Raw genomic sequence first — 24,374 nt, 5'->3', positions numbered from 1 at the left:
TTCAAATAGCCATTAGTTCCTTCTGAACTAGCAGCCTCATGCTAACAGGAAAACAGTTCCAAAGCTCCTTTTTTATTACTCTCTTGCACATGTCTAGCTATATCCATAAACCTTTTCTTAAGATGGATCTGTTGCAGGTATAGGCACTATATTGAGAGATTCAAAGGGTGAAGTTATAATGGCGGCAGCAATAAGAGAAAGGGCAAGTCTAAATGTAATCGAGTTTCAAGGTTTTGCAATCCTTACGGGGTTACAGCTGTGTCTTCATCTTCGTATCCGTTATATGTCAATTGAATCAGATTCTTTCTTGGTTGTAAATGAGTTCAATTGAAATGGAAAGTCTATGGCCACTATGGGGAACATTGTCAGTGAAGTCAGGAAGTTAATGCATCAATTTCAAATATTTGTTCTAAACCATGCAAACAGAAGCTGCAATACAGTAGCTCATACTCTTGGCAAGTTTGGTTTGAGTGTCTCATAAATTAGTTTATGGTTGAGTTCTTATCTGGATGTAATTGCTAATTTCCTTTGGATTGATTCTTCTTTGTAATCTGTTTAATTATATAAATGAAGATTGGTTTTCCTATTTTTTTTTTTTTTAAATTCTAATTTAGTATTAGAAGCTTTGGGATCTCTAATTTCTTTCTTTATTTCATTAATTTCTTGTTGTAAGTCTTTTAAAGTAATTTTTTGTATTTCTATTTTAAATATATTTATTATTTTTGAGAAATTATATAATGAAGGTGTTGGGGGTAGTTACTGAAGTGGTTTGAAAAGTATCTTTTAATTTTTTCAAATATTATTTTCTTTCTTCTGGATTACTAATTTTATCTATTAATTCTAATATAATATCTTCATGTTTAGAAAGAATATTAATAGTTTTATTACAAATACAATTATTTTTTATTTAAGCAATTGCAAACATGTACCTCATCTTCTTCTGTTTCATTATCAGAAGATTGTTCTGAGAGGCTCGATTCTTTTAATTGATAAATTTTTTCTTCTTCTGAAGAGCTTTCCTCTTTCTCACTTGAATATATTTTATAAATATTTAATAATTTTTTTTACTATTTCAGGTACATCTAATTCATTAATTTATTTTTTAACCTTACAATTTGATTAATAATGTCTAACTTTTCCACATTTATAACAAACAATTTGTTTTGTCTTTTTATTATTATTTTTTTTTACAGTTTTATTATATATTTTTTTATCTTTTGTCTTTTTATAAGGATCTTTTATATTTTCATTCTTTATTTGGGTAATTTTTATAATTTCTTTTCACATTTTTGTCTTCTAGATGACGCTAATAATGAAATATAACCAAACTGTTCACAAAAGGTACCTAACTATTTCTTAACAAATTTCTTTTCTTTATCCTTTTACTGTTTTAATTTTAGATCATTATACATAATTAGACCAGCTTTATTAATAGTAGTTATTATATCACTATATGTGAGATTAATAAAATCAATAGTATCATCTGGTTTTACTAATAATTCTCATACCATTTGGGCAAAATAATATGAAAGTCCGGCTATGAACTTTTCCTTTTAGTATGATTGTTGACAGTCATTTTTTATCATAACTTTATTTAGAAATACATCTTTATACCAACGAAAATCAGATAATTGAGAATATTTTAAATTAATTAATAAAACACTAGTTCTTTCTTTAAATTAAATATGATCACCAACAAAGTGCTTGGTTAGTATAAATATTAAAATATTAACAACATCTTCTATATGTTGACAATCTTCTGTTTAACTTCTTACATATTTTCATCATGTTTACACTGATTTAATATTTTTATTCTTTGTTCTTATGAAAGATAATGATCCCACCAGCCCTTTAATTGGCCAGTGAAACCTATAACCAAAATATGTGCTACTTGATGATATGTTTTTCTACTAACTTTATAAACATTACCTACCATAATCATTGCTTGGAAATGATTTGATATTTGTATTCAGATAATCCATTTATATTTCATTCATATAATACATCTAGTGAAAAAGTAGATCTTACTATATGTTCGATCCCTTTCTTTGAATTGAATATTCGGTGGAGTAAGACTCGGATACCAATTACGGGTAATAGAAACATAATGTTTAGAGTCTCTAGTAGAGAAACTATTAAAATGATCACCTCTAAATTTATTTAATTGTAAATCTCATTTTTTAAATTAATTTTCAATATTACTAATTTTAGAATCAGATAAATCATGTGAGTCTGTTTTACTTAATACATTAATATGAGATTGTTTTGAAGTAGATGTAGTATTGGTAATATTTAATTTTTCTAATTTATTAGAGATTTGTTTTAATAAATCATCTTTGGTTTTAGAAATATTAGGTTTTAGATGAGAAGGAATTTTATGGGTAATGAATAAAGGAATTTCTTTTGCTTCCTTCATAGGAGTATTGATATGAGATATTTGATTTTCAATTCTTTCTAATTGTTTGTTCATGGTTTTTAGATATAAATTAATATAATTATTTTGTTGGATTATATTATTTATATTTTTAATTTATGTTGTAGAATTATATTTCTTTATTGGTGAGACTAATATTTGTGTACTTCTTTGATTATACTTAATAGTTTCAAAATGGGGATATTCTTCATAAATGATTTAATTATTATCTCATTTAATCCATTGATTAGTATTCTTATTTATAGTTGATAATTGATTTGATTTATATATTTCAAACCATATAAAGAAAGGTATATTAATTTGTACACTTTCTAAGTACTCATAATTTTTTGTTTGGATATAATCTCTTCCTATTTTTGTGAAAGTAGAGAAAAATGCTAATCTTTTTTATTTATTTTCTTCTTACATATAATCTTGTTTAAAATATTCTTTATTAATTTTAAATTCTTCTTTATTCAGGGTGAATATTTGAGTATCATCTTCAACTACTTGTGAATATATTGGAGAAGAATGTTTTTTTCCTTATTGGAGATTTCGAGAGGTGGATACTATATCAAGATGACTAACAATATATATTGATGTATCAATAATATTTCTATAAATAACTCTCCGGATCTGAGCATTCAAATTTTGAGATCTAATGTCAAAATTTTGATATCTATTTGTAGAAACTGAAGTAAGAGCAGATCTTGGTATATAATAACTAGAAGGTGTTGGTGAAAAATAATGTAATTGTGATAATGATCTCCTAAAAGGTTGAAAAGCAATTTGGACTATTCTGTCAGTTTTTTGATTTATATAATCTAAATCATTTTTAGAATTATTTTTTATTTCATAAAATGAAATAATATTTTCTAACTATCATTCTTTAGGGAGAGTAATTTGATTTCAATTAATCTGTTTAGGAATTTATATACAAAAATTTGATGTGCTAGATTGTAATAATAATATATAGCCTTTTTGATTAGTAATAAGAGCTTGTGGCTTTAATGTAGTTTTTATCAGTTTATAATAGATTCTATATACTACAGTTAAATGATATGATTATTTCATCATATAATAACCATTTATTTTAATATTTAATATTAAAGCATGTAAAATATTAGTATCAAATAATGAAAGTAAATAATTAGGATAACAATTGAAATAAACTGGGCCTTAAAATAGACTAGATTCTACCATTCCAAGTAATGAATCATAAAAATTATAGTGCCTTCCGTCTCTTAGACAAAATAATATTGAGGCATTTAATCCACTTCTGGTGAGTAGTTTTATAGCTATCTGTACTAATCCAATATGTATAAAGGAAAAATATAGTTGCAAACACAATTGTGCAGTAATCTGTGCACCAATGTGATGTGATTGGTCAAAAAGTAGATTTTATTGAAAATAATGTTAATTTAAATTTTAAGTATGAATAAATCAGTATTGGTACACAGATTAGTGCGCGACTGTGCTTGTATGTAGCAAGACTTATGTATAAAAGAATACTTTGGTTCTTTATGGTGTTTAATAGCCTCTTTTATTAATAATTGTAATGATTCATAATCATTATTTAAACTAATAGTTTTTCTACCATTTTAATGGTATAATTAGTAAGAAATAATAATTTGGAAGAAAAAGTAAATTGTTTGTATATTTGATTTTTATGAACATTACGAATTGTCCAATTTTGTAAATTTCTTTCTATGTCTATTATACTATAGTCTTCTTAATTAATATTATCAGGTTCAGATTCTATAGGTATACTAGTAGTTGATTTATCATATTTAAATAAAAAAATTCATTGAAACGAGTTTTTAAAACAAATATTTCTTATATTTAAAAAGAAATAAGTAAATCAAGATCTTGAGGGAATACCATCGGGACCACTCTTAAAGATTCTCTAGCATAGATGGACTGGCCAATGAATTTTCATGGCTTACCAACACAAAACTCCCAATACACTTTATTATTTTTTATATAGGTTATCGTTGTTAAAAATCTATATCAGCGATTGTTTTTTTATAAAGTAAAAATACTTAAGTAGTTTCTTATACTTATAATTTTTTCTCTTAAAAACTAATAATGATCTTGTATTATATTCTGTATAAATTAATTTATTATGATAATGAAAACTAATATGAACAAGATAATAGTTCATTATGAAATTAAAAACAATAAAATTGCAAATAAAATAGCAATAAATTAATAAAATCGCAAATAAAATAGCCAATAGTTCTGATATGTATCCCAAATAATATATATTATATATATTTAATAATTATAAATATAGGCACTATAACCTGCCAATAAAATATAAATAACAAAAAGCAGTATAATTATATATTTAGTTGTAAATTTATATTTGACATATTCTTTTACATAATCGGATCAAGCATGAACAATTTTTTAAATAATTTTCATTTTTTTTGTATTATACATAAATCAATTGAGAATGCTCTTAGCGGAAACGACCCGAAGAGTTTGCGAGTGAACAGAGGCACGAGGAAGGAAAGAAGGCAAAGAAAATGGCGGAGGCGAAGCAAAAGCACCCTCGTCTGATCCTCCGCAATTTCCTTACCCTTTTTCAATGTGAGGTTCGTCGTCACCACCATGCATCATCATCAATATAGATATATAAATTCTGCATAAATACACACACAGACATACAGGTCTGGTTGCGTGTACAGAGCTGATGATCGTTAATTTTGTCTTTCTGTGGGGTTCGGGTCCACCGTCCACAAACAAACAGGAGCTGGAGTTCATACACAAGAGCAATAGCACGGTTGGTTACAGACCCAACGTCTTCTCCACTACTCTTTCCCATCTCATTGCCACCAACTCCCCACACCTCCTCATGCCTTTTGTTCCAATCCGAGGTATAACCCACACGCTCACACGCAAAAACCCATAGAAAAAATCAAACTTAGTGATTCCGACTCGTTCTTTCGTTCTTATAGTTTCGTCTTGGATAGGCTTATGATTGATTACGTCATTGAAACTAGGTTGAAAAGCCTCAGTTTTGGCGAATGAGAAAGTTGAGAGCTTATTGCAACGGCTACCGAAAGAAAACTTTATATTTGGTCGTTGTTTTTTTTCAAAAAATAATGGAAATTGGCGTTAGCATGTCGAATATGAAGAGGTGCTGGTCTCAGCCATCTGGTATTTGATCTTGATTCTATTATGACCCGAATGAAGTAGCACTCTAATTGTTTGTTGAAATGTTAGGGGAACCGAAAACAACAAAACTCTGAATCTTCTAATTATATATTCTTTTAATTTTGTAGAAATAAAAACTTTTAATTTTGTAGAAATAAAAACTTTTAATTTTGTAGAAATAAAAAAGTTTCAAGTGGCCAAAAGCAGTCCCTCTCCTCGCATCGTTTCTTGGATACCAATTTCTAGAGCTGCATTGTTGAGATTTATTTTTCTTTTATTTTACGACTTTTCTTTATTTCCTTTTTTATCACTATGGAATCCGCCATATAGATATTGCATATATATTTTTTTTATTTCTCACATCTGCTTGCTATTTTTCAGCCCTTGTTGTGTGTTGCTCAAGTATGTGCTGCAATCTGATGTTGTACTTGCTTTGTTTTTAACTTCAATAACAGAGAGTTTAAAAGAGAAGGTAGAGGAGTTCTTTGGGTGTGAGTATGAGCTCTTTGTTGAATTTACTGGTTTAATCAGGTTTGTTTCTAACTTATCAACAGCTTCCTTTTTTAGGTGATAATATTTGATTCCATGTGTTTTTAGAAGAGTCCTAGATTCAAAATGTTGGGGCAAAGTAGTATCCAGAATAAAAACCCCTAGGGGTTGGCTCAAGTGGTAAAGGCCTTGGGTTTGGGAGTATGTTCCCCTAGATCCTAAGGTTCAAATTTTCTTGGATGCAAACAATCTTTAAGGGCCATCAGATTGGGGGATTTTTCCCTTGAATTACCCAAGGTACACTTATAGGAAACTCCTTGCCGAGGGCCTGTGCGCCCTTGGGATTAGTTTAACATGCTGTTCCCAAACACCTGGTGCCAATAAAAAAAAAAGTATCAGAATAATGATCAATTTCTTTTTTTTTTTTTGATAAATAAACAAATTGTATTGATCAATAGCAAAGCCAGTATTACAACACTAACGCCCTAACTAGGTAGGCACATTAGAGATAAGAAAATCATGCATGGCCATGCCATTAAAATCCACAGCAATGGCCCAACTACAAAGTGTTCTAAAAAATAACAGTTTAAGCTCCTCCACTGATCTTTCTTGATCCTCAAAGGTCCTCTCATTTCGCTCCTGCCATACGCACCACATAATGCATAGAGGGATCATCTTCCAAATATCTTTGATTGGTTTTCTGCCCCTTATATTTGACCAGCTGGCCAGCACCGCCTCCACTGTTTTAGGCATCACCCAAGCCATATCCAGTCGCGATAATACCTCATTCCAGAGTACCCTTACTGTATCATAGTGTAAAAGGAGATGGTCTACCGACTCTCCCCCTCTTCTGCACATGCAACACCATTCGGCGATAATGATCCTCCTTTTCCTCAAGTTATTTGTAGTGAGTATCTTCCCCAGGGAAGCAGTCCAAACAAAGAATGATACTTTTGGAGGAGCCTTATTTCTCCAGATTTTTCTCCAGGGACATATGGAAGTGGGCACATTGGTGAGGGCCTTATAGAAAGATCGAACTGAAAAATTACCTCTGTCTGTTAGAGTCCACCACAACACATCCTCTTGTTGGCTACTTGGTCTTATAGAGTATAAGAGGCTATAGAATTCTGTGAAGATGCTTAATTCCCAATCTTGTGCAGTCCTACTAAAATTAATATCCCAAAGTATCTGACCCCCCTCTAACTCCATAACATCTGCCACTGAAGCTTCCTTATCTTTGGCCAACTGGAACAAGGGAGGGAACATTTCTTTCAAAGCCCTACTGGCACACCATACATCGCTCCAGAATTTGATCCTTGATCCCGTGCCCATACAAAGCTTAACATGCCGGTTAAAGACTCCCCATCCTCTTCTTATATGTTTCCATAACCCCACTCCATAGGCTCCCCTAACTTCTCTAGTACACCACTCCCCCCATAGGCCACCATACTTCTTCTCAACCACCAATTTCCATAGAGAGTCATGTTCCTTGGCAAATCTCCACATCCATTTGCCTAATAGCGCACGATTGAAAGTCCTTAGGTTTCGAACCCCTAAGCCTCCCCCTGATAACGGACGACACACCTGCTCCCACTTAACCAAGTGGAACTTGAACTCCTCCCCCAAGCCCCCCCATAAGAAATTACGTTGAAGTTTCTCAATACGTACCGCCACACTTGCTGGAATTGGGAAAAGAGATAGGAAATAAGTAGGTAAGTTAGAGAGTGTGCTCTTTATCAATGTAATCCTTCCACCTTTTGACAAGTATAACCTCTTCCACCCCGCCAATCTCCGTTCTATTTTTTCAATTACTGAATCCCAGACCGCAATCATCCTCGAGGCACTCCCTAAAGGAAGTCCCAAGTAAGTCATAGGGAAGGAAGATACCTTACATCCCATTGTTCTCGCTAGGTGGCGGATATTAGAGACTTCCCCAATCGGCACCAACTCTGATTTTTCCAAATTCACCTTTAGCCCAGAGACGGCCTCAAAGCAGAATAGTACAGTCTTTAACACTTGCATCTGATTTTGTTCTGCTTCACACAGAATGAGTGTATCATCTGCAAACAGTAGATGAGAAATGATAATTGTATCCCTGTCCGGATTACCGATCTAGAACCCTTTTAAGAGTCCATGTTCAACCAAGACCGAGAGCATCCTACTTAGGGCCTCCATGACTATCACAAACAGTAGAGGTGACAATGGGTCCCCTTGTCGCAATCCACGTGAGCTCTGGAAGAAACCAACTGGTACTCCATTTATCAACACAGAATACTTTACCATGGATATACACCAGTGTATCCATGCCCTCCACCTTTCCCCAAAGCCACATCTTCTTAGCACGTGTAGAAGGAAGTCCCAGTTCACATGATCAAAGGCCTTTTCCATATCGAGTTTACACATGATCCCTGACTTGCCGTCCTTCAGTCTACTATCAAGGCATTCATTGGCAATTAGCACCGCATCCAAGATCTGTTTGCCTTTTACAAAGGCATTCTGGGGTTTTGTAATAAGCTGCCCCATAACCTCACTCAGTCTGTTTGCAAGAACTTTCGAAATTATCTTGTACAACCCATTCACTAAACTGATAGGCCGGAACTCCTTTAAATCCATCGCCCCCACCTTCTTGGGTATTAGTGCAATAAAAGTGGTATTTAGACTCTTCTCAAATTTCCCAGCCGTGAAAAATTCCTGAAAAACCTTCATAAGATCCTCCTTTATTACTTCCCAACAATCTTGGAAAAAGCCTATAGAGAAACCGTCCGGTCCTGGGGCTTTATCCCTGGCCATCTTCCTTACTACTTCAAAAACCTCCGACTCCTCGAACTCCCTTTCCAAGCGAGAAGCATCATATAACCCAACAGTGTCAAATTCCATCCCGTTTAGGGGAGGCCGCCAATGATCAATTTCTTATATAAAACAATGGAATATAAGTTAGCTTGTTATCAAAAAGACAATATTTTTTGTAGTTTACATCTTTTCTGTCTGAAAACAATTATAAATAGTTCGGGATGTTGATGGGCTTGCATCATTCTGAACTTGACTGAGTAAGAGTCAAAAGCCTTTTGTCAACTCTAGATGGATTATTTAGCCAGTACCATAGCCATGTTACAGTGAGTGGGATTGGCCCCACTGAAAGTTGTAAAAAGTGTTGGCCTTCTATCAACAATAGCATTGAGATATTAGATTGTATAATTTTGTTTTGATAAGTAAGAAGTATTTTTATTAGATTGTATAAATGGGAATTTCACCCACTGAAAAGAGTTTTCTGTAGTCAATGATACTTCTTCTAAAAAATTTGGCATCCTAGTAGTTTTAAAAACTCATTTGCTAATTAAGTACAGAAGAACAAGATAAAGAAAAATGTTTTTAAAATGGTGGTCCCTATCTGTGTAACACCACTTCCCACATTAGGAATATGAATAATCCACATAGAATGGGTAGGTTATAAAGGTAGTCATGGGTGCGAAGTCCCACATTTGCTACTTACTAGACTAAGTTGAGTTTTATTAATGATTCTGGAGAAGCTCCAAATTAACTAGTTATTTTGGGGCTGTAGTCAATATAAGGCTACATGGTGTGAAGGCTAGCCATGTGATTTTGAAACACTGCATTACATATAGAAACATCAAGAATTAAGAGGGGGAGTTTGTAATGCCCTAATGCTTCAATTGAAATATGAATAGCGACATAGAGAGGGTAGTTTTAAACGTATTCATGGGTGCTAAGTCCCACATGGGCCATTTAGTTGGTAAAACTGGGCTTTAAAAGTGATCATTGTAGGAAAGTTTTAAATTGTCTTTTTCGGGTAATGCATGGATGTGACTAGCGCTTAACTCAAATCGTTACAGTTTGTTGTGCTAGAGACAAACAAAACTGGGAAAATGTTAACCCAAATAGTTTGCACGATAATGTTACAACACAGATAAAAAACAACATCAACCAATTCATTTATTTATTTAGATTTTGCTTTATCAAGGTGAAATCAATCTCAGACCAGCCACTGTATGGCAGGCTTCATAGGTTCTTCAAACTTCCATTAAAAATAATTTCCCTTCTTTGTTCTATCCACAAACTGCATTCTAATCAAATTAAATACATCGTGCAAATTTTTTTATGAGTAATAAATCATGCAATTCAGAAAGGGTTTCAGACACATGCCAGAAAATTTAGCAAATTATCATCCAACATTTAAGTAAACAGTACCTTGTTCTTAACCATAGCATGGAGTAATCTTGCAATCTTCCAGTTTTAGTAATTTTTGTCACTTAAATATCTGATGAAGTTTCACATTATAAATCAGCTGGTGCAGAGGGGCAAGCATTGGATGGCATAGTGATGATAACAGGCCCTATCTTAAACAACGTGCCTTTGCGGTATGTATCAGCTTGTTTGGCATCTGATATCACTCATGTTTATTTCTTTGTTAGTCACTTATCATTACAAGAAGCGATTTTGTTGTTGTTCATAACCTATTTGTTGAGCAGTGATGTAAACACTTTTGCCATTTTTCAATCTAATTGTTAGCCATAAACTATCTGTTTCCAACCCCCCCCCCCCCCCCCCCCCCCAAAAAAAAAAAAAAAAAAAATTTCTTTGGAGTTTTCTTGTTCCAGTTACCTCATGTACTTGGGCTATACCTAGTTCTCATCAATAAAATAATATTTGCCGATCAGAAAAAAAAAAAAAAAAAACTCTTGTTCCAGTTTTTTTTTTTGGATAAGTAATAATCTTTATTGAATATGAAGAAACTAGGCAATGCCCAAGTACACAGGGAGTTTACAAAGTGAGACACCTAGTTACATTCTAGTGGACTATAAAGAAAATAGAAACTCATGAACATTCCCTCCCTTTAGAACAAAATAGCAGAAAACCATTGAAACAAAGAGAATACAAAAAAGTTCATGATTTCCCCCACTCCACGCTCCTTAGCATTAAAACACCTCTCATTCCTTTCCGACCATAAACACCACATTAAGCACAAGGGCATCATCCGCCACACTGCTGCCAGTTGAGCGCTGTTGTGTGGTCTGTTCCAGCATGCAAGTGCCTCCTCCACACTCCTAGGCATAACCCAATTTAGCCCGGTTCTACTAAGTATTCCAGCCCATAACTCCCCAGCCACCTCACAATGTAAAAGCAGGTGATCTATTGATTCCCCACTCTTTTTGCACATATAGCACCACTCCATGACAACCATACCTTGCTTTCTAAGATTATCAATCGTTAAAATCTTCCCCTAAGCAGCTGTCCAAGTAAAGAAAGCAACTTTAGAAGGTACTAACACCTTCCATATACTCTTCCACGGAAAGAAAGTTTGCTGTTGGATTGTCAAGGCCTTAGAAAAAGATTTAACAGTAAACTTTTTACTCCCCATGTGAGTCCACAACAGTCGGTCTCCCCCATTGACGCCTAGATTTACTGAATATAAATAACTGTAAAAATCTACCAGCTCTTCAAGTTCCCAATCCTGCGCATTTCTAGTAAAAGTAATATTCCAAGTTGCCGTCCCGTTGGCCCGACATAGCAATTCTGAGATTGAGGCGTGCTGATTTCCAGCCAAGTTAAATACTGCTGGAAATGTAGTACATAGAGAACTCTCCCCACTCCATGCATCTAACTAAAAGCGGGTTTGTGCTCCATCACCCACCTCAAACTTTAGATGTTTTTCAAAAGCATTCCATCCCTTTCTTATGAATTTCCACAGGCTTACTCCATATGACCCCCTACGCTCTAAGGAACATCATTCCCCCCACGCACAACCATACTTTTGATCAATGACCTCCCTCCACAGCGAGTTCCCTTCCAAGTGATATCTCCACAGCCACTTCCCTAATAATGCCTTGTTAAACACACTCAAATTTCGCACCCCTAACACCCCACTCGCAATTGGCCAGGTCACCCTTTGCCAATTCACAAGGTGAAACTTGAATTCCTCCCCCATGCCTCCCCACAGGAAAGCTCGGAACAACTTCTCTATCCGGTTTGCCACCTTCACTGGTAAAGGGAACAGGGAAAGAAAGTAGGTGGAGAGATTGGATAGAGTGCTTTTAATGAGAGTTAATCTTCCCCCTTTTGATAAGTACAGCCTCTTCCAACCCGATAGTCTTTTCTCAATATTCTCTACTACTCCATCCCAAATGCTCATTGCTTTATAAGGGGCCCCCAAGGGAAGTCCTAAGTATTTTAAAGGAAGGGCCGTAATTTTACAACCCAATAGCTCCGCTAACGAAGCTATATTACTCACGTCCCCCACCAGGACCAACTCCGTCTTCTCCAAGTTCACCTTGAGGCCCGATACAACTTCAAAACACAATAACAACGCCCTTAAGGCTCGAATCTGGCCACTATCTGCATCACAAAGAATGAGGGTGTCATCCGCAAAAAGTAAGTGATAAATGATGCTAACATTACTATTGCTGCCTACTGAAAAACCAGCGAGAAAACCCCCCCTTACGGCAGCCTCCACCATGCGACTTAAAGCCTCCATCACAATAACAAACAAGAAAGGGGATAGTGGGTCTCCTTGTCTCAAACCCCTAAAAGATTGGAAAAAACCACATGATGTTCCATTCACTAGAACTGAAAACCGAGCTGTCGATACACAATGCTTGATCCATTCACACCACTTATCCCCAAAACCACATCTTCTAAGCATATAGAAAAGAAAATCCCAGCTCATATGGTCATAAGCTTTTTCCATATGTAGCTTGCAGAGAACCCCGGGATTACCTTCCCTTAACCGACTGTCCAGACACTCATTTTCTATCAAGACTGAGTCTAAAATTTGCTGGCCCCGAACGAACGCATTTTGAGGTTTGGATATGATACTATCCATCACTATGCTCATGCGCTTTGCTAGCACCTTAGAGATGATTTTATAAATCCCACTTACCAAACTGATAGGCCGGAAATCTTTCAAGTCATTGGCACCCACTATCTTTGGAATGAGAGCAATGAAAGTAGCGTTTAGTGACTTTTCAAACTTGTGAGTAGTATGAAAATCATGAAAAATTTTCATTACTTCCTCCACTATATCCCAACATTCTTGAAAGAAAGCCATGGAGAAACCATCTGGGCCCGGGGCTTTGTCTTTACACATACCTTTCACCACAAGATGCACTTCCTCTTCCTCAAAGAGCCTCTCCAACCATCCTGCTACCTCCGAATCCAACTGTTCAAAACTTAAACCATCAAGTTTGGGGCGCCACTCTACTTTTTCAGCAAGGAGTTCCTCATAATAGTGCACTGTGTGATCTTGAATTTCTTCAGTAGAAAGCAACACCTGTGAGCCAAAATGGAGGACTTCAATAGCGTTATTGCGCCTGTGTGAATTGGCCACCTTGTGAAAGAACTTGGTGCACTTGTCCCCCTCCTTCAACCAAAGCGCCCTAGACTTTTGCCTCCAAGATATCTCTTCCAGCAGCAATACCTTCTCGATTTCGGTCACAACCGCATTCTTCCTTGACAAAGAAGCCTCATTAACATCCCCTTCCTCCAAAGCGTGCAGCTCTTCCCATAGGATATTTTTCTGTACTTCTGTATGTCTGAAAACTTCTACATTCCATTTTTTTACATCTAACTTGAGAGCTTTAAGTTTACTCGCCACAATAAAGCTAGAGGTACCATCAAAAGAGTAACCATCCCACCAATCCCGTACCTTCTCAACAAATCTTTCAACTTCCAACCATATATTCTCATATTTTAATGTGATACCTGGTTCTCCTGCTGACAGTTTCATGTTTGGGTTGGTGAAAGGCAGTCTGCTATTTGAACAGTTTTGGGAAGGATTTCAAAGGTGGACTTTTTCACTTCCAGGATGGGGAACCAAGAACTATTGAGCCCTTGGCTGGAGTAAGTGAAGTTGGTTATGGCTCCTTATGGTATCTTTTTATTCACTACTTGCCATCAATTAAGGGTGGAAGCTTTGGATATGATCATCAGTTTATGATTATTCTATGTCTGAAGGGAAGAAATAATGAAAATTTCTAACCATTCACTGCAGTGCTTGAAATGGTTGTTTCTCAAGTTTAGTTGGTGCATTATTTGTCTTATAGAGTGATTTCAGTTAAGATCTGGTAAATGACATTACATTATTTTGTTTCATCAGGATGTTGTGATGTACACAGCTGACGGCCATAACATTCATTCTGTTGATGAGGTACCCTCATTCCTTTCTCTCCGTCTCACTTTTAGGATAGAGAAGTCAGTCTTCCATTGTAAGACGCAAATTAAAATATAATCCGGTTGGATGTCCCTTTAAAATTGTCAAAAGATCGTTGCTTGCACTGTGCATGTTATTTGCAGTATTGTACACCTAGCGCTTCCACATGTAGATGAAATATGGGATGTGGACGTGTTTCATTATTGGTGAATTGTATTTTTAAATGACAAGTGAGTCACGGGTTTATTTATTTACTTGGTTTGATTCTGGTCTTTTAGGTTCTAGATGAAATATCACTCTGTCTAGTGTGAAGTAGGTTGTCAAGACTTTAGGGTAGGTCCTACATTCAAATCTTGGGAAGTGAGAAAGAAAAAGAGGTTTGTGACACTTGGTTTGTCGGTGAGGCTAGTAACAAGAATGACAATTTTCATGGGCATGAGGGGGCCTTATATATTGAACGTAAAACTATTTTTATTTTCTATGAACCAATCCAATTGGCTTCCTTATATGTATTCATGAATTCTTATTTCAAACAAATAGGTGGGATACATCGTCATTTATCTTGTGTCATTAATTTAAAATAATGTTGATTGTCCTAGTTTCGTAATACTCACGTATATGTCCTATGTACTTCAGCTATATGTATAGGCTGTTATCTAATTAATGAGACTTTTTGATTACCTATCAAACAAAAATGTTGATTGCCAATATTTTTGTCTGCATAAATGTGCAGCCTCAGCCAACAACTGAGACACCACTTTTCCTAGTTCTATGCCCATCTTTAAACATGCACACACACAAAGAGAAGGAAAAGAGTGAAAATTTATAATTTGGCTTTGAAAGCGTTTTTCTCTTATGCAGCCAAGGGGCTTGTGTTTGTAGTGTGTGAGACTGATAAATCTTGGTTTCAGATTTTGCCTGGTTGAAAGCTTTCTAGTATATTTTTAAATTATAAATAGAATTTTTGTAGCTTTCAGATCTCTTTGGCATAAGTCCTGCATTAGCTTGACCAGAATTTTTGACTTGGAATAGTTACGTGGAAAAGATCACATTATAAGTTAAACTTGTTGCGGTACTTGGAGAGTCAGAATCCTTCGTTTTCTGAGGTATATAATTGCTGTGATGTGTACAGCTATGTGTACAGCTATGAAGACACACAAATATTTAGGTATGGGGACTTTGTGTATGGAGACTTTATAGGAATAGTGGCTTCGAATGGGTAACATTATGTGTTAAACATGTTGTGGTCCTTGGAGAGTTATAATCCTTCGTATTCTGAGGTATTTAGTAGCTGTGATGTGTAAAGCTATGAAGATACACAAATATTTAGCTAATGCGTTCAGGTATGGGGACTGTGTATGGAGACTTCATAGGAATGGTGACTTCAGAAAGGTCACTGTTCCTTATGTCTTATACATGCTTGGAGAGTCAGAATCCTTCATTTTCTGAGGTATATAATAGCTGTGATTTATATAGTTTTGAAGATACACAAATATTTAGTTAATGGGGAAAGAGGTATGGGGACTTTGTGTATGTAGCCTTCATTTTTCTTGGACTTGGGTACAGCATTGGAGTATACATCTAGGGCTCAGTCCAAACTTCAGCAAAAGTATTAAGTTTGAGATTAGAAAAGACAATGATGTGCGATGATGTATATTTTGTCACATCTACGATGATGTACGCTACCACCTACTCCGGCGCATAAACCACTGATTGATTCTTGTCCAATTGTCTGAAAGCCTGACGAATAAAATGAGAAAACTCTGTCAATTACTATGCAGCAAGGGTTTTGGAAAAATGGTGAGAATCTTCTTCTAAGAAAACATTCTTACTTTAGGTGCCAGTGGTATTTGTGATTCCAACTGGAGTTTGAACACTATCCCCATTCCAACACCTGTTATATTGTCATGTCATCATGGGTATGATGATGATAAAAGTGAGACTGTGAAACCGTAACGCCCCCAACCCGTTAGGGTTAGGTTTGTATATTGGAAGTTCTCAGAGGCGCCTAAATGGTAAGGTTACTAGAGTAATTGCTAAATGCTTGCAGTGAATGATAAAAATAAACATTATGGTCAATTGAAAATAATATAATGCAGAGACATGAGAAATGAGATTAACTTAAAGGCATTATACTGTTTTCACCATCATTTTTATTAAAGTATTACCTTGACATTGCCTTATTTATTTCCAAATTTAAATGAAATATAAAGGTGATAGCACGTCCTATTGCCAATGCCCAGCCTCCTCATGCTCCATATTGTGAAATTGATTTGAAATCCAACTAAATATAGATTGAGCAACGTGTGTAGTAAGAATAAATCCCCATCCATGAATAGCCACCTTTCTGGACCTGTTTCCTCTTCATCAACATATTACATCATTCAGATAGTTTTTTCTAGTCTGAAAATACAAGTCTTTCCGTGGGAGCAATAAGGCAACTGTTCATAGAAGCCAAGCAGTTTGTATTTGATATAGAGTCAAGGGGTGCAGCGATTCTTGTTACTGATGCTCCGGGGGGATGTCGATCATTGTCATTGGATGTAAAAGCTTTTTGGAGAAGTTTTTGTAATAAAAAATTTAAAAAACTGTTTTTTAAATAAATAGAAAAAAGCAACCTGTCAGCCACCACAGGGAGGTCCTCCATGCCAAGAGAGGGTGGCCCCACTGGTTTCCTTTTTTTATTTTTTTCTTCTATCCTTAATGTTTTTTTGGTTGTTTCTGAAAATTTTGTAGAATTTTGCGCTATGTTTTTATGTTTGAGAAGAAAATTTTTTGGAATATCAAAAACCTCTATGAATTCGGAGGGGTTTTTGTTGCCAAACATGGTCTTCATCTATTAAAATGCCGAGTGCCCCTTTGGTTTAATAGTTTTAAAGTTCTTTTGAAGAAAAAACTGTATATTAGATAAATTTATAAAAAACACTTTAGACAAATGTTTACTAAACAATAAACAACTTTCTATTCATAGAACTCTAAGACATAAGTTTTACAATTAAAGCTAACTTGCCCACAACAATCCGAGACTGCCCTTGAAACTCCTCTATATGAAAACCTCTACTTATTCCATTGCCTGCCCATTTCCTCACCAAATGCCTGTTCTCTCTTTCTCCCCAAGTAAGACTCTTCCTCCCTCTCTTCCCCATATCCCTTCCTCTATATTGTTCCCTCGTGGTTTTTCCTTGTTGCTTCTCACTCTATCATCCTCCTCCCTCTATTTCTCCACGTTTGAACCCAAGGTAAGAATTCCTTGTCTCCAAATTTAAATGTTGGTTGTAATTGCTTTCGTTTTGCTTGATTCTGGGTGTATACATGAATGAAATGAAAATCTGGAAACAGAGCTGGAGATGAATGCTAGCCAATGAAAGGAGCACCTTTCTTGGACTGTGAGTGACGAAACCAGATTAGAGCTAGAGGCGAGAAATGCAATGAAAGTACTTCCTAACTTCTCGATATAAATTTCAAAATAAAGAAAAATAAATGTTGTTGCTTAGCAGGGCTTGTGTTTGGCGAGGCACTTAGCTTAAAGCTTTTACTTATGTGTCACAGTTCAGTTTACAAGGACTCTGGAGGTTTGGGACAGGGAGATCTTAGTTAAACTGAAGTATTTGTGTTGAGGTCGGGCTGGGCTCAGTGGCTTCTGTGGGCTCGGATTGCTAATGTTTTCTTTACTTAGTTTTATTGTATTTCTCTATATGGGCTTGGGTTGTGTTAGTAAGCCCAGTTGCTTTATTCCCATTTATGTTTATTTTCTGTTAGGACTTAAAAGGACCATGGCCTCTAGTTAGCTTCCCGTAGGATTTGTAGGATTTTCATGGGAGTATACATCCTCAGATGCTGGATAGTGCAAGACATTCTGGAATGTTATTCAACCTTCTTTATCATTTTCTCTCATTTATCCTCTCTTTTCCCTCTCATTTTTCTAGAGGAGCTCCCCTCGAAGAGAGAAAATCATTGTTACCTTATCAAGTTCTTGAGGTGTGTTACCTTATGGTTGGTTGAATAGCCTGCTTCCTTTACCCCACGTTTCTGAAAGGCTCTGAATTTGACCAAACAAGCAATTTAAATCCTAAGAAATGTGAATCAATGTAGGTATGGTTCTTTCTCCTACACCCTATTTTGAATGGGCATTGAGAGGCCTCAAAAGTGATTCGCTCATGTTCCTTTGTTTTCATTTTCATTTACATCTAATCCTTTTTTTTTGCCTGTTCTGGTTCGGCTATGCCTCCTAGCCGAGCTATTCATTCTATTTAATGAAATTGAGCCATGTTGTCACCGTAGGTCTTGAACCAGCCACATTTTCTGAGTTTTACTATCTGTTACTTCAATTTGAATCACGCTGCATGCTGCTATATTTTGGTATTTTGTTGTTCCAAGTCTCAGCATTTTGTTATACCAAATTATCATCTGACAGATAACTGGTGGGGAAAGACTTACGCTTACGTTATGGTTTAGTCGTGATGCATCCCATGATGAGGATGCCAAACTTGTTTCCCTTCTCTCTCAGAGGCTCTTACACAATAATGTGCCTGGTCCATGCCTACCATTGCTGGCATCCAGTAACATGTACTGGTTTTCTTTGGACCAAAGTTCTCATCGCCAGTTGGGTTTTGATATATGCTGGGCAAGACTGCATGTTCTTGGCTTTGATGTTTACTCGTATCAAGACACAAGCTGTGATTCAGATTTGTCAGAGTTACTGACGATGCCTCTGCAATTAGCAAGGGGTGTTGAGCTGTTCAATGTGGAATTTGTCAACATTTTGCATGCTCTTCAGGTATTCTTTCAATGCTTCCTCGAAGTGTATTATTTTTTCTTTGTTGGTGTTAATGGCATAACAAATGGTTCTTGATCATATTTTTGTTGACTTCTAAAAGGGCCTCGGGAGTTCTGCATGATGTTCTCTTTGCAACTTATATTGTATTTGATGCGGATTGATTCAGGATTTATTTTTATGCTTTATTTTCTGCATGGTGTATTGGTGTTGTTCTATTTTAATTAAAAGTTATACTAAAGTTGTTAGTCTATTTAAGCATCTTTTGTACCCAATTGAGAGAGATTTTGAATGGAATAAAATGAGAGAGTGATTTTCTCTCCCTCTTCTCTCTCTTCCCTGAGCTTCTGCTCCATTCGTTCTCCTCTCTTTAGCTTCTTCTTCCTGGCTTCTCTCTCTCTCTAGTTTCTTTCTCTCCTCTTCTGCTTCTTTGTCATTCTTTCTGATTACTTCTTCTCTACTCTTTCAAAACTTTTTTTCTATCTTAAAGTATTCCGTGCTATGACATATAACTGCATGAAATATCAAGCCTTTTTTCCTTCTTTTTAATTGTTCCATCTTTGTTATCCCTTTCTTCCTCTTCAAGAGAAATCTTGTATAAACGCTGGCAACAGGGTGGCCAGGACAGTGGTTGATCTTTATCATTCTGGCACGTTCCCTTGCATATATAGAGGTTCCGGGTTTATGTACAAGCTGTTATTTGTGTGCTGGGAATCAACCCAGCCAAAGAAACTATTCAATAATTGATTCTTCAAAGTTGAGTGTTCTCCAATTGGCAGGATATAAGGACTCGGCCTTCTGGGCCATTGTTATAATGTATCACTTAATGTTCTTTTTTAGTATCTGCTTATAAAAAAAGATTCTTTTTTAATGTCTTATTGAATTCTTCATGGTGAGAATTTTGTATAACGAGATTTCTTTAGAACATTCAATCACTTAATGCTGCTGTCTTGGCATATTTTTGCTGTCTCGTCACCATTTGCATTAACTGCCCGTCTCCCAATCTTTCTATTTGCTTTAAAACGGCATTCTTTTCAGGATTTCTAAACCGGAAGCCATTCAATTTGCTGAACAGGTTGCGCAGTTTTACTCTTGGAAAGCCTCTGCCGTGCATACATCCAAAGTCCAAATAGACCATGGAAAGGTGGGAGTACTCTCTCAATCGCAGATGGAAAAAATTAATCGGTTGAATTCTGTATTATCGAAGGATCATCAGCAGGCCGAGATGTTCTTCAGCTGCATGTTTAGCAATGAAAGCAGACAATATATGTTTGATTGGGCCGATTTTGCTTCTGCAGTTGCTGCATGGGAAGATTATTCCTCGAAGTTACGTGAAGAATTTCTTAGAAGCTTACCATACTGGAGGACCCATCAATCTATATTTGAAGTTCCATCAAATGGGTCTTGCTGACCAACTTGTACTTCCTTTTAATTTAACCTACTCGAAATGCATGATACTAGAAATTTAATGTGCTCCAACCATTTGACCTCTGCTTCTTTTGGGTTTTGATCTGCTTTAAAATCGAGTTAAGAAATTTCGCTGATTCCCCCAACTAGCACTCCCGCACCTGTGCCAGAAGTGCTTGGCTATACTTAAAAATGGACGGTAAATCATGAAACTATACTTATTTTATTAAAAACAAAGTAAAAGGAAGAAATTCTTGTAATTTTTTTTAAAATTTTATGTGCAGTTAATTTTGCCTACTCTTTTCAATATTCTATTAATATGATTGACTGTGTTATTTTTTTAATATAAAATAACTATTTTAGAGAGACACTAAGATTTTAGACCCCACTTGAGGGACACAAAACTATGAACCTAACTTATTGGACATGAAAAATTAGGCCCAACATAGAAAGCATAAGGCCGTTGGGCCAACTTAGTAAGATTCAAGACTTCGGAGTAAGATTCAAGACTTCAGCCAAATTGAGGAAAGACCCAAAGATTGGAACCCAAGGGTTTTTTTTTTATTATTTTATTTTTAAATAAAGAGTTGAAGGTCACATGTTCATGAGTGACCCCCTTCCTATTTTATTAAAAGCCCTCACTTGTGGCAGAGGAATATTGTGGAGACAAACCAACTCACTTGAGAATTTACAAAATATTATCAAGAGTAATAAAAAATTCAGGTGCCAAAAAAATTCCCAGAGAACCAAAGAAATAGTATATAAAAGAAATTTATAAGCATAAATAAGGAAGTTCCCAACAATTCGTGTGCAACAATCCTCTAAGCATCCCGTTTTCCAATTTCTGCTCCAGTGAATGACAAACAATTATTATTAGCACCTTGCTTGGCAAGAAAGTCCGCAATCATATTTGCTTCTCTAAAAATATGACAAATACTAGAATTCAAGGAACGAAACAACACTTTAATTTCTTCCCAAAAATCCCACAAATACCAAAGATTATAACCTCCTAACCAAATCCATCCCACTATTACATACGAATATGATTCCACCATAAAATCCCTAATTCCCATTTGCTAAGATGAATTAAACCATCAAGAAGCGCATGACCCTTAGCCGCTATATTTGAAACCACCTCATAATGCATTGCAAAACTAGCTTCGGTTCGGCCAGTGTCATCCTGAAGAATGCCTCCCCCGCTAGCAAGACCGGGATTACCCAGAGAACTACCATCAATGTTGAGTTTAGAGCCGGGACCTCTCAGTTTCTTCCATGCTACAACCTTAGCAACTTTCTTCACAACCGGTGCAAGTGGACAATTTAAGTCCTTAAAAGTTTTTAGATCATTAAAATTCATATGATTGAATTTCCAATCTTTAGAGAAGATGTCTAGTAAAACTATCTTTACCCGCCTAGCCACCCCTCGCCAGTTAGAATTTTTATCCTTCATCCTTGCGTCACATCTTGCTCTCCATAGCACCCAAGTGATTAGAATAGGAAGAAGACCACGGCACAAACCTGTTTGCGAAGACGCAGAAGTACGTAACCACCAAACATTGAGGATCCCGTGCCATATCTGAGTCTGAGGCAATCGGACACCCAGTATACCAGCAAAAAAATTCCATACTTTAGTTGCTAATTCCCCACCACATAAAACATGATCAATTGTTTCCTATTGAGGTACACACAACAATTACATTTTGAGACCAAAGGAATCCCAAGTTTAGCAATTGTAGCATCCACCGATAAAGCTTTTCTTCTTGCTCGCCAACAAACAAAGGACATCGTTTTGGAAATATATTTATGCCATACCCATTTGCGCCAGAGCATATATTTCTTCTTCCCCTCATCTAACTTTTTTCCTCCCACAACTTTCCATCCTATTTTACAAAAACCTCAAACTTTGTCATCTTGCACCATTTTCGTCTTACCCTTCTTAACTGTTTTCTCTTTAGCATTACATTGTTTTTCCATGTGCCCTTGTTTACGGCACCACCCACAAAACGCCAGAACTGATTCATAAGTCACTTCTTGGTAATGACTAGACTCAAGACCCAAAGGACCTATCCAAAAATGGTGTTTTAGAGGTAATAAAACATCCACCTCCACACATATCCTTGCAGTCTCAGGTCTCGTGACACAAGCGGTAGCTTTATCACGCTTCAGAAAACAGCCAATGCCTTTTAACATAGGAACATGAAAATAGTTTGGAGGAAGACCTGGTAGGGAGATCCAAACAGGGACCAAAGGTGATTCTGCATCCTTATCAAAACTCGGAGTCCAAAGAAAAATTCTATATGGAAAACCAATCACATCTGCATTACCACAAGCCATAACAGTCATGAAATCATCATCATTTGAAAGCCTGATCAAAACGTTACGAGGGTTCCTCAAAAAGTCCCTGTTCCTTCTTGTCATTGTTATTTTATTTTATATTAGAAAAGGTTTCCTAACCTTTATGAATAAGAGGTGAATAGATTATAATTGGACAAAAAGCGCTTAATGAGTTTTTACTTTTGGACCTTGAGAATTCTTAGATTAGAAGGCTTTGAGGGGATGAGATGAGGAGAAGCCTAATAGGAACTATATGGGTTTCGGCCATCAAGGAAAATACTAGGGTTGGAAGGCCCAAAATATCTTTGAAATCATGTGGTAGGCACCACATGGGTTGTGGGGGACTATTTGGTCTTTTAGGTGAGAAACCTAGGGAAAAGGCAAGGTGAGACACTTGTCCTACATGCATGAGGTTCTAGAAGGTTGAGTGGATGATGATGTCATCTAAGGCTAGGGCTTACATGCCTCTTTTGATAGGAAAGGCCAAGTTGACACTTGTCAAGCATGTGGAGAGAATGAGGTAGACTTTTGGAGTTCCAAGGAGATCTTAATTGGGAAGAGGAACAGTCATGTTCTAGAAGAATGTGGGAAGAGCATAAGGGGAGAGAGAGAGGGCGACGACATGCATATGGAAGGCCAAGAGACTTGTCTTGGGAAGGCAAAATATCACCTAGAAAAGATCTAGGGCTTTCGGCCAAAGCAAGAAACACACACACACTTGCCACATGGCATCCATGCACACGGTGAAGGAGTTCCAAGAAGGATTTGAATTTGTGATTTTACCCTTGAACCACCAAGTTCACTGAACCTAGACATGTAAGGAATGGCATGAAGGGAAAGTGAGGAATAACAGAGGGATGGATTGGGAGAGCCACAGGCCACCCTAGATTGTGTATTTTGAGTTTTCAAGGCAATCCCATCCAAGAGAAGTGGAAGAGTCACTTTGCCAAGTGGCATGCATGTAAGGACCCTAGTCATTTCAAGAGAGGATTTGAGGCATTATATAAGGGCATGACCAAATATGGAAGGTCTTTTGCTCAAAGTTTCATTTGTTGCTCCTAAAGATTTTGGCATACACAAGTTCTCTCTAGACCTAACATTTTCTCTTCACTTTCTTGTCACTTTCTCACCACCGAAACACTACTATTTCACTTCTTCTAAGTCAAGAATCACAAGGAGGACACCCTACATCAATCGGCTCACACACGGCCAAGGGGGAAATTTCTTACTCCCATTTGCTTTCAAGTCTTTTCTTCACAACCACACACTTTCACTTGGGTAACTAGGGTTTTATCTTCAAGAAAGAATGAACCCTAGATGCCTATGGGTTTTGGATTAAAGAAACACAAGGTTGAAGAGATTAGGGTTTTGGTTTTGCTAGAAAAAGACAAGCTAGGGTTTCACTCCTAGAGAGAAGAAGAAACCCGAATACCCTTGGTACTTTGAGTGTAAAAAACACAAGTTTTAGAAAGATTCAATTTTTGGTTTTCACTTGAAAAATAAACAACTTTCAAGAAATTTTGGCCCTAGGTTTGTGTTTTGAGAATTTTTTTTTGAAAACACCCTACACTCACATTTTCGAAATCTAGGGTTTTGTGTATGATTTTCTAATAAGACTATGTTGTATTTTC

The 24,374-nt window shown here is 36.2% G+C and overlaps 1 protein-coding gene across 5 annotated transcripts; it reads left to right on the top strand.

Moving 5' to 3' along the window:
- The first annotated feature begins 4,845 nt into the window (after positions 1-4,845).
- Positions 4,846-20,498, top strand: LOC122312366. 5 transcript variants are annotated; one of them, XM_043126948.1, is made up of 9 exons: positions 4,849-5,008; positions 5,169-5,295; positions 5,422-5,578; positions 6,031-6,106; positions 10,368-10,440; positions 13,823-13,918; positions 14,175-14,225; positions 18,643-19,005; positions 20,041-20,173. In XM_043126948.1, coding segments are annotated over exons 1-9 (954 nt in total). In that variant the 5' UTR covers positions 4,849-5,006; the 3' UTR covers positions 20,050-20,173. The 5 variants fall into 5 exon arrangements, with proteins under 5 accessions (XP_042982879.1, XP_042982882.1, XP_042982880.1 ...); XM_043126944.1 differs by having other exon boundaries at positions 4,850-5,008; positions 20,078-20,498; XM_043126945.1 differs by lacking the exon at positions 5,422-5,578 and having other exon boundaries at positions 4,846-5,013; positions 20,078-20,498.
- Positions 20,499-24,374: the final 3,876 nt, after the last annotated feature.

Source organism: Carya illinoinensis, chromosome 6 (assembly GCF_018687715.1).
Source record: "Carya illinoinensis cultivar Pawnee chromosome 6, C.illinoinensisPawnee_v1, whole genome shotgun sequence".
In the NCBI taxonomy this organism is placed as follows: Eukaryota; Viridiplantae; Streptophyta; class Magnoliopsida; order Fagales; family Juglandaceae; genus Carya; species Carya illinoinensis.
Note: the sequence above shows the minus strand (reverse complement) of the source record. Positions and strands in the feature narration are given on the sequence as shown.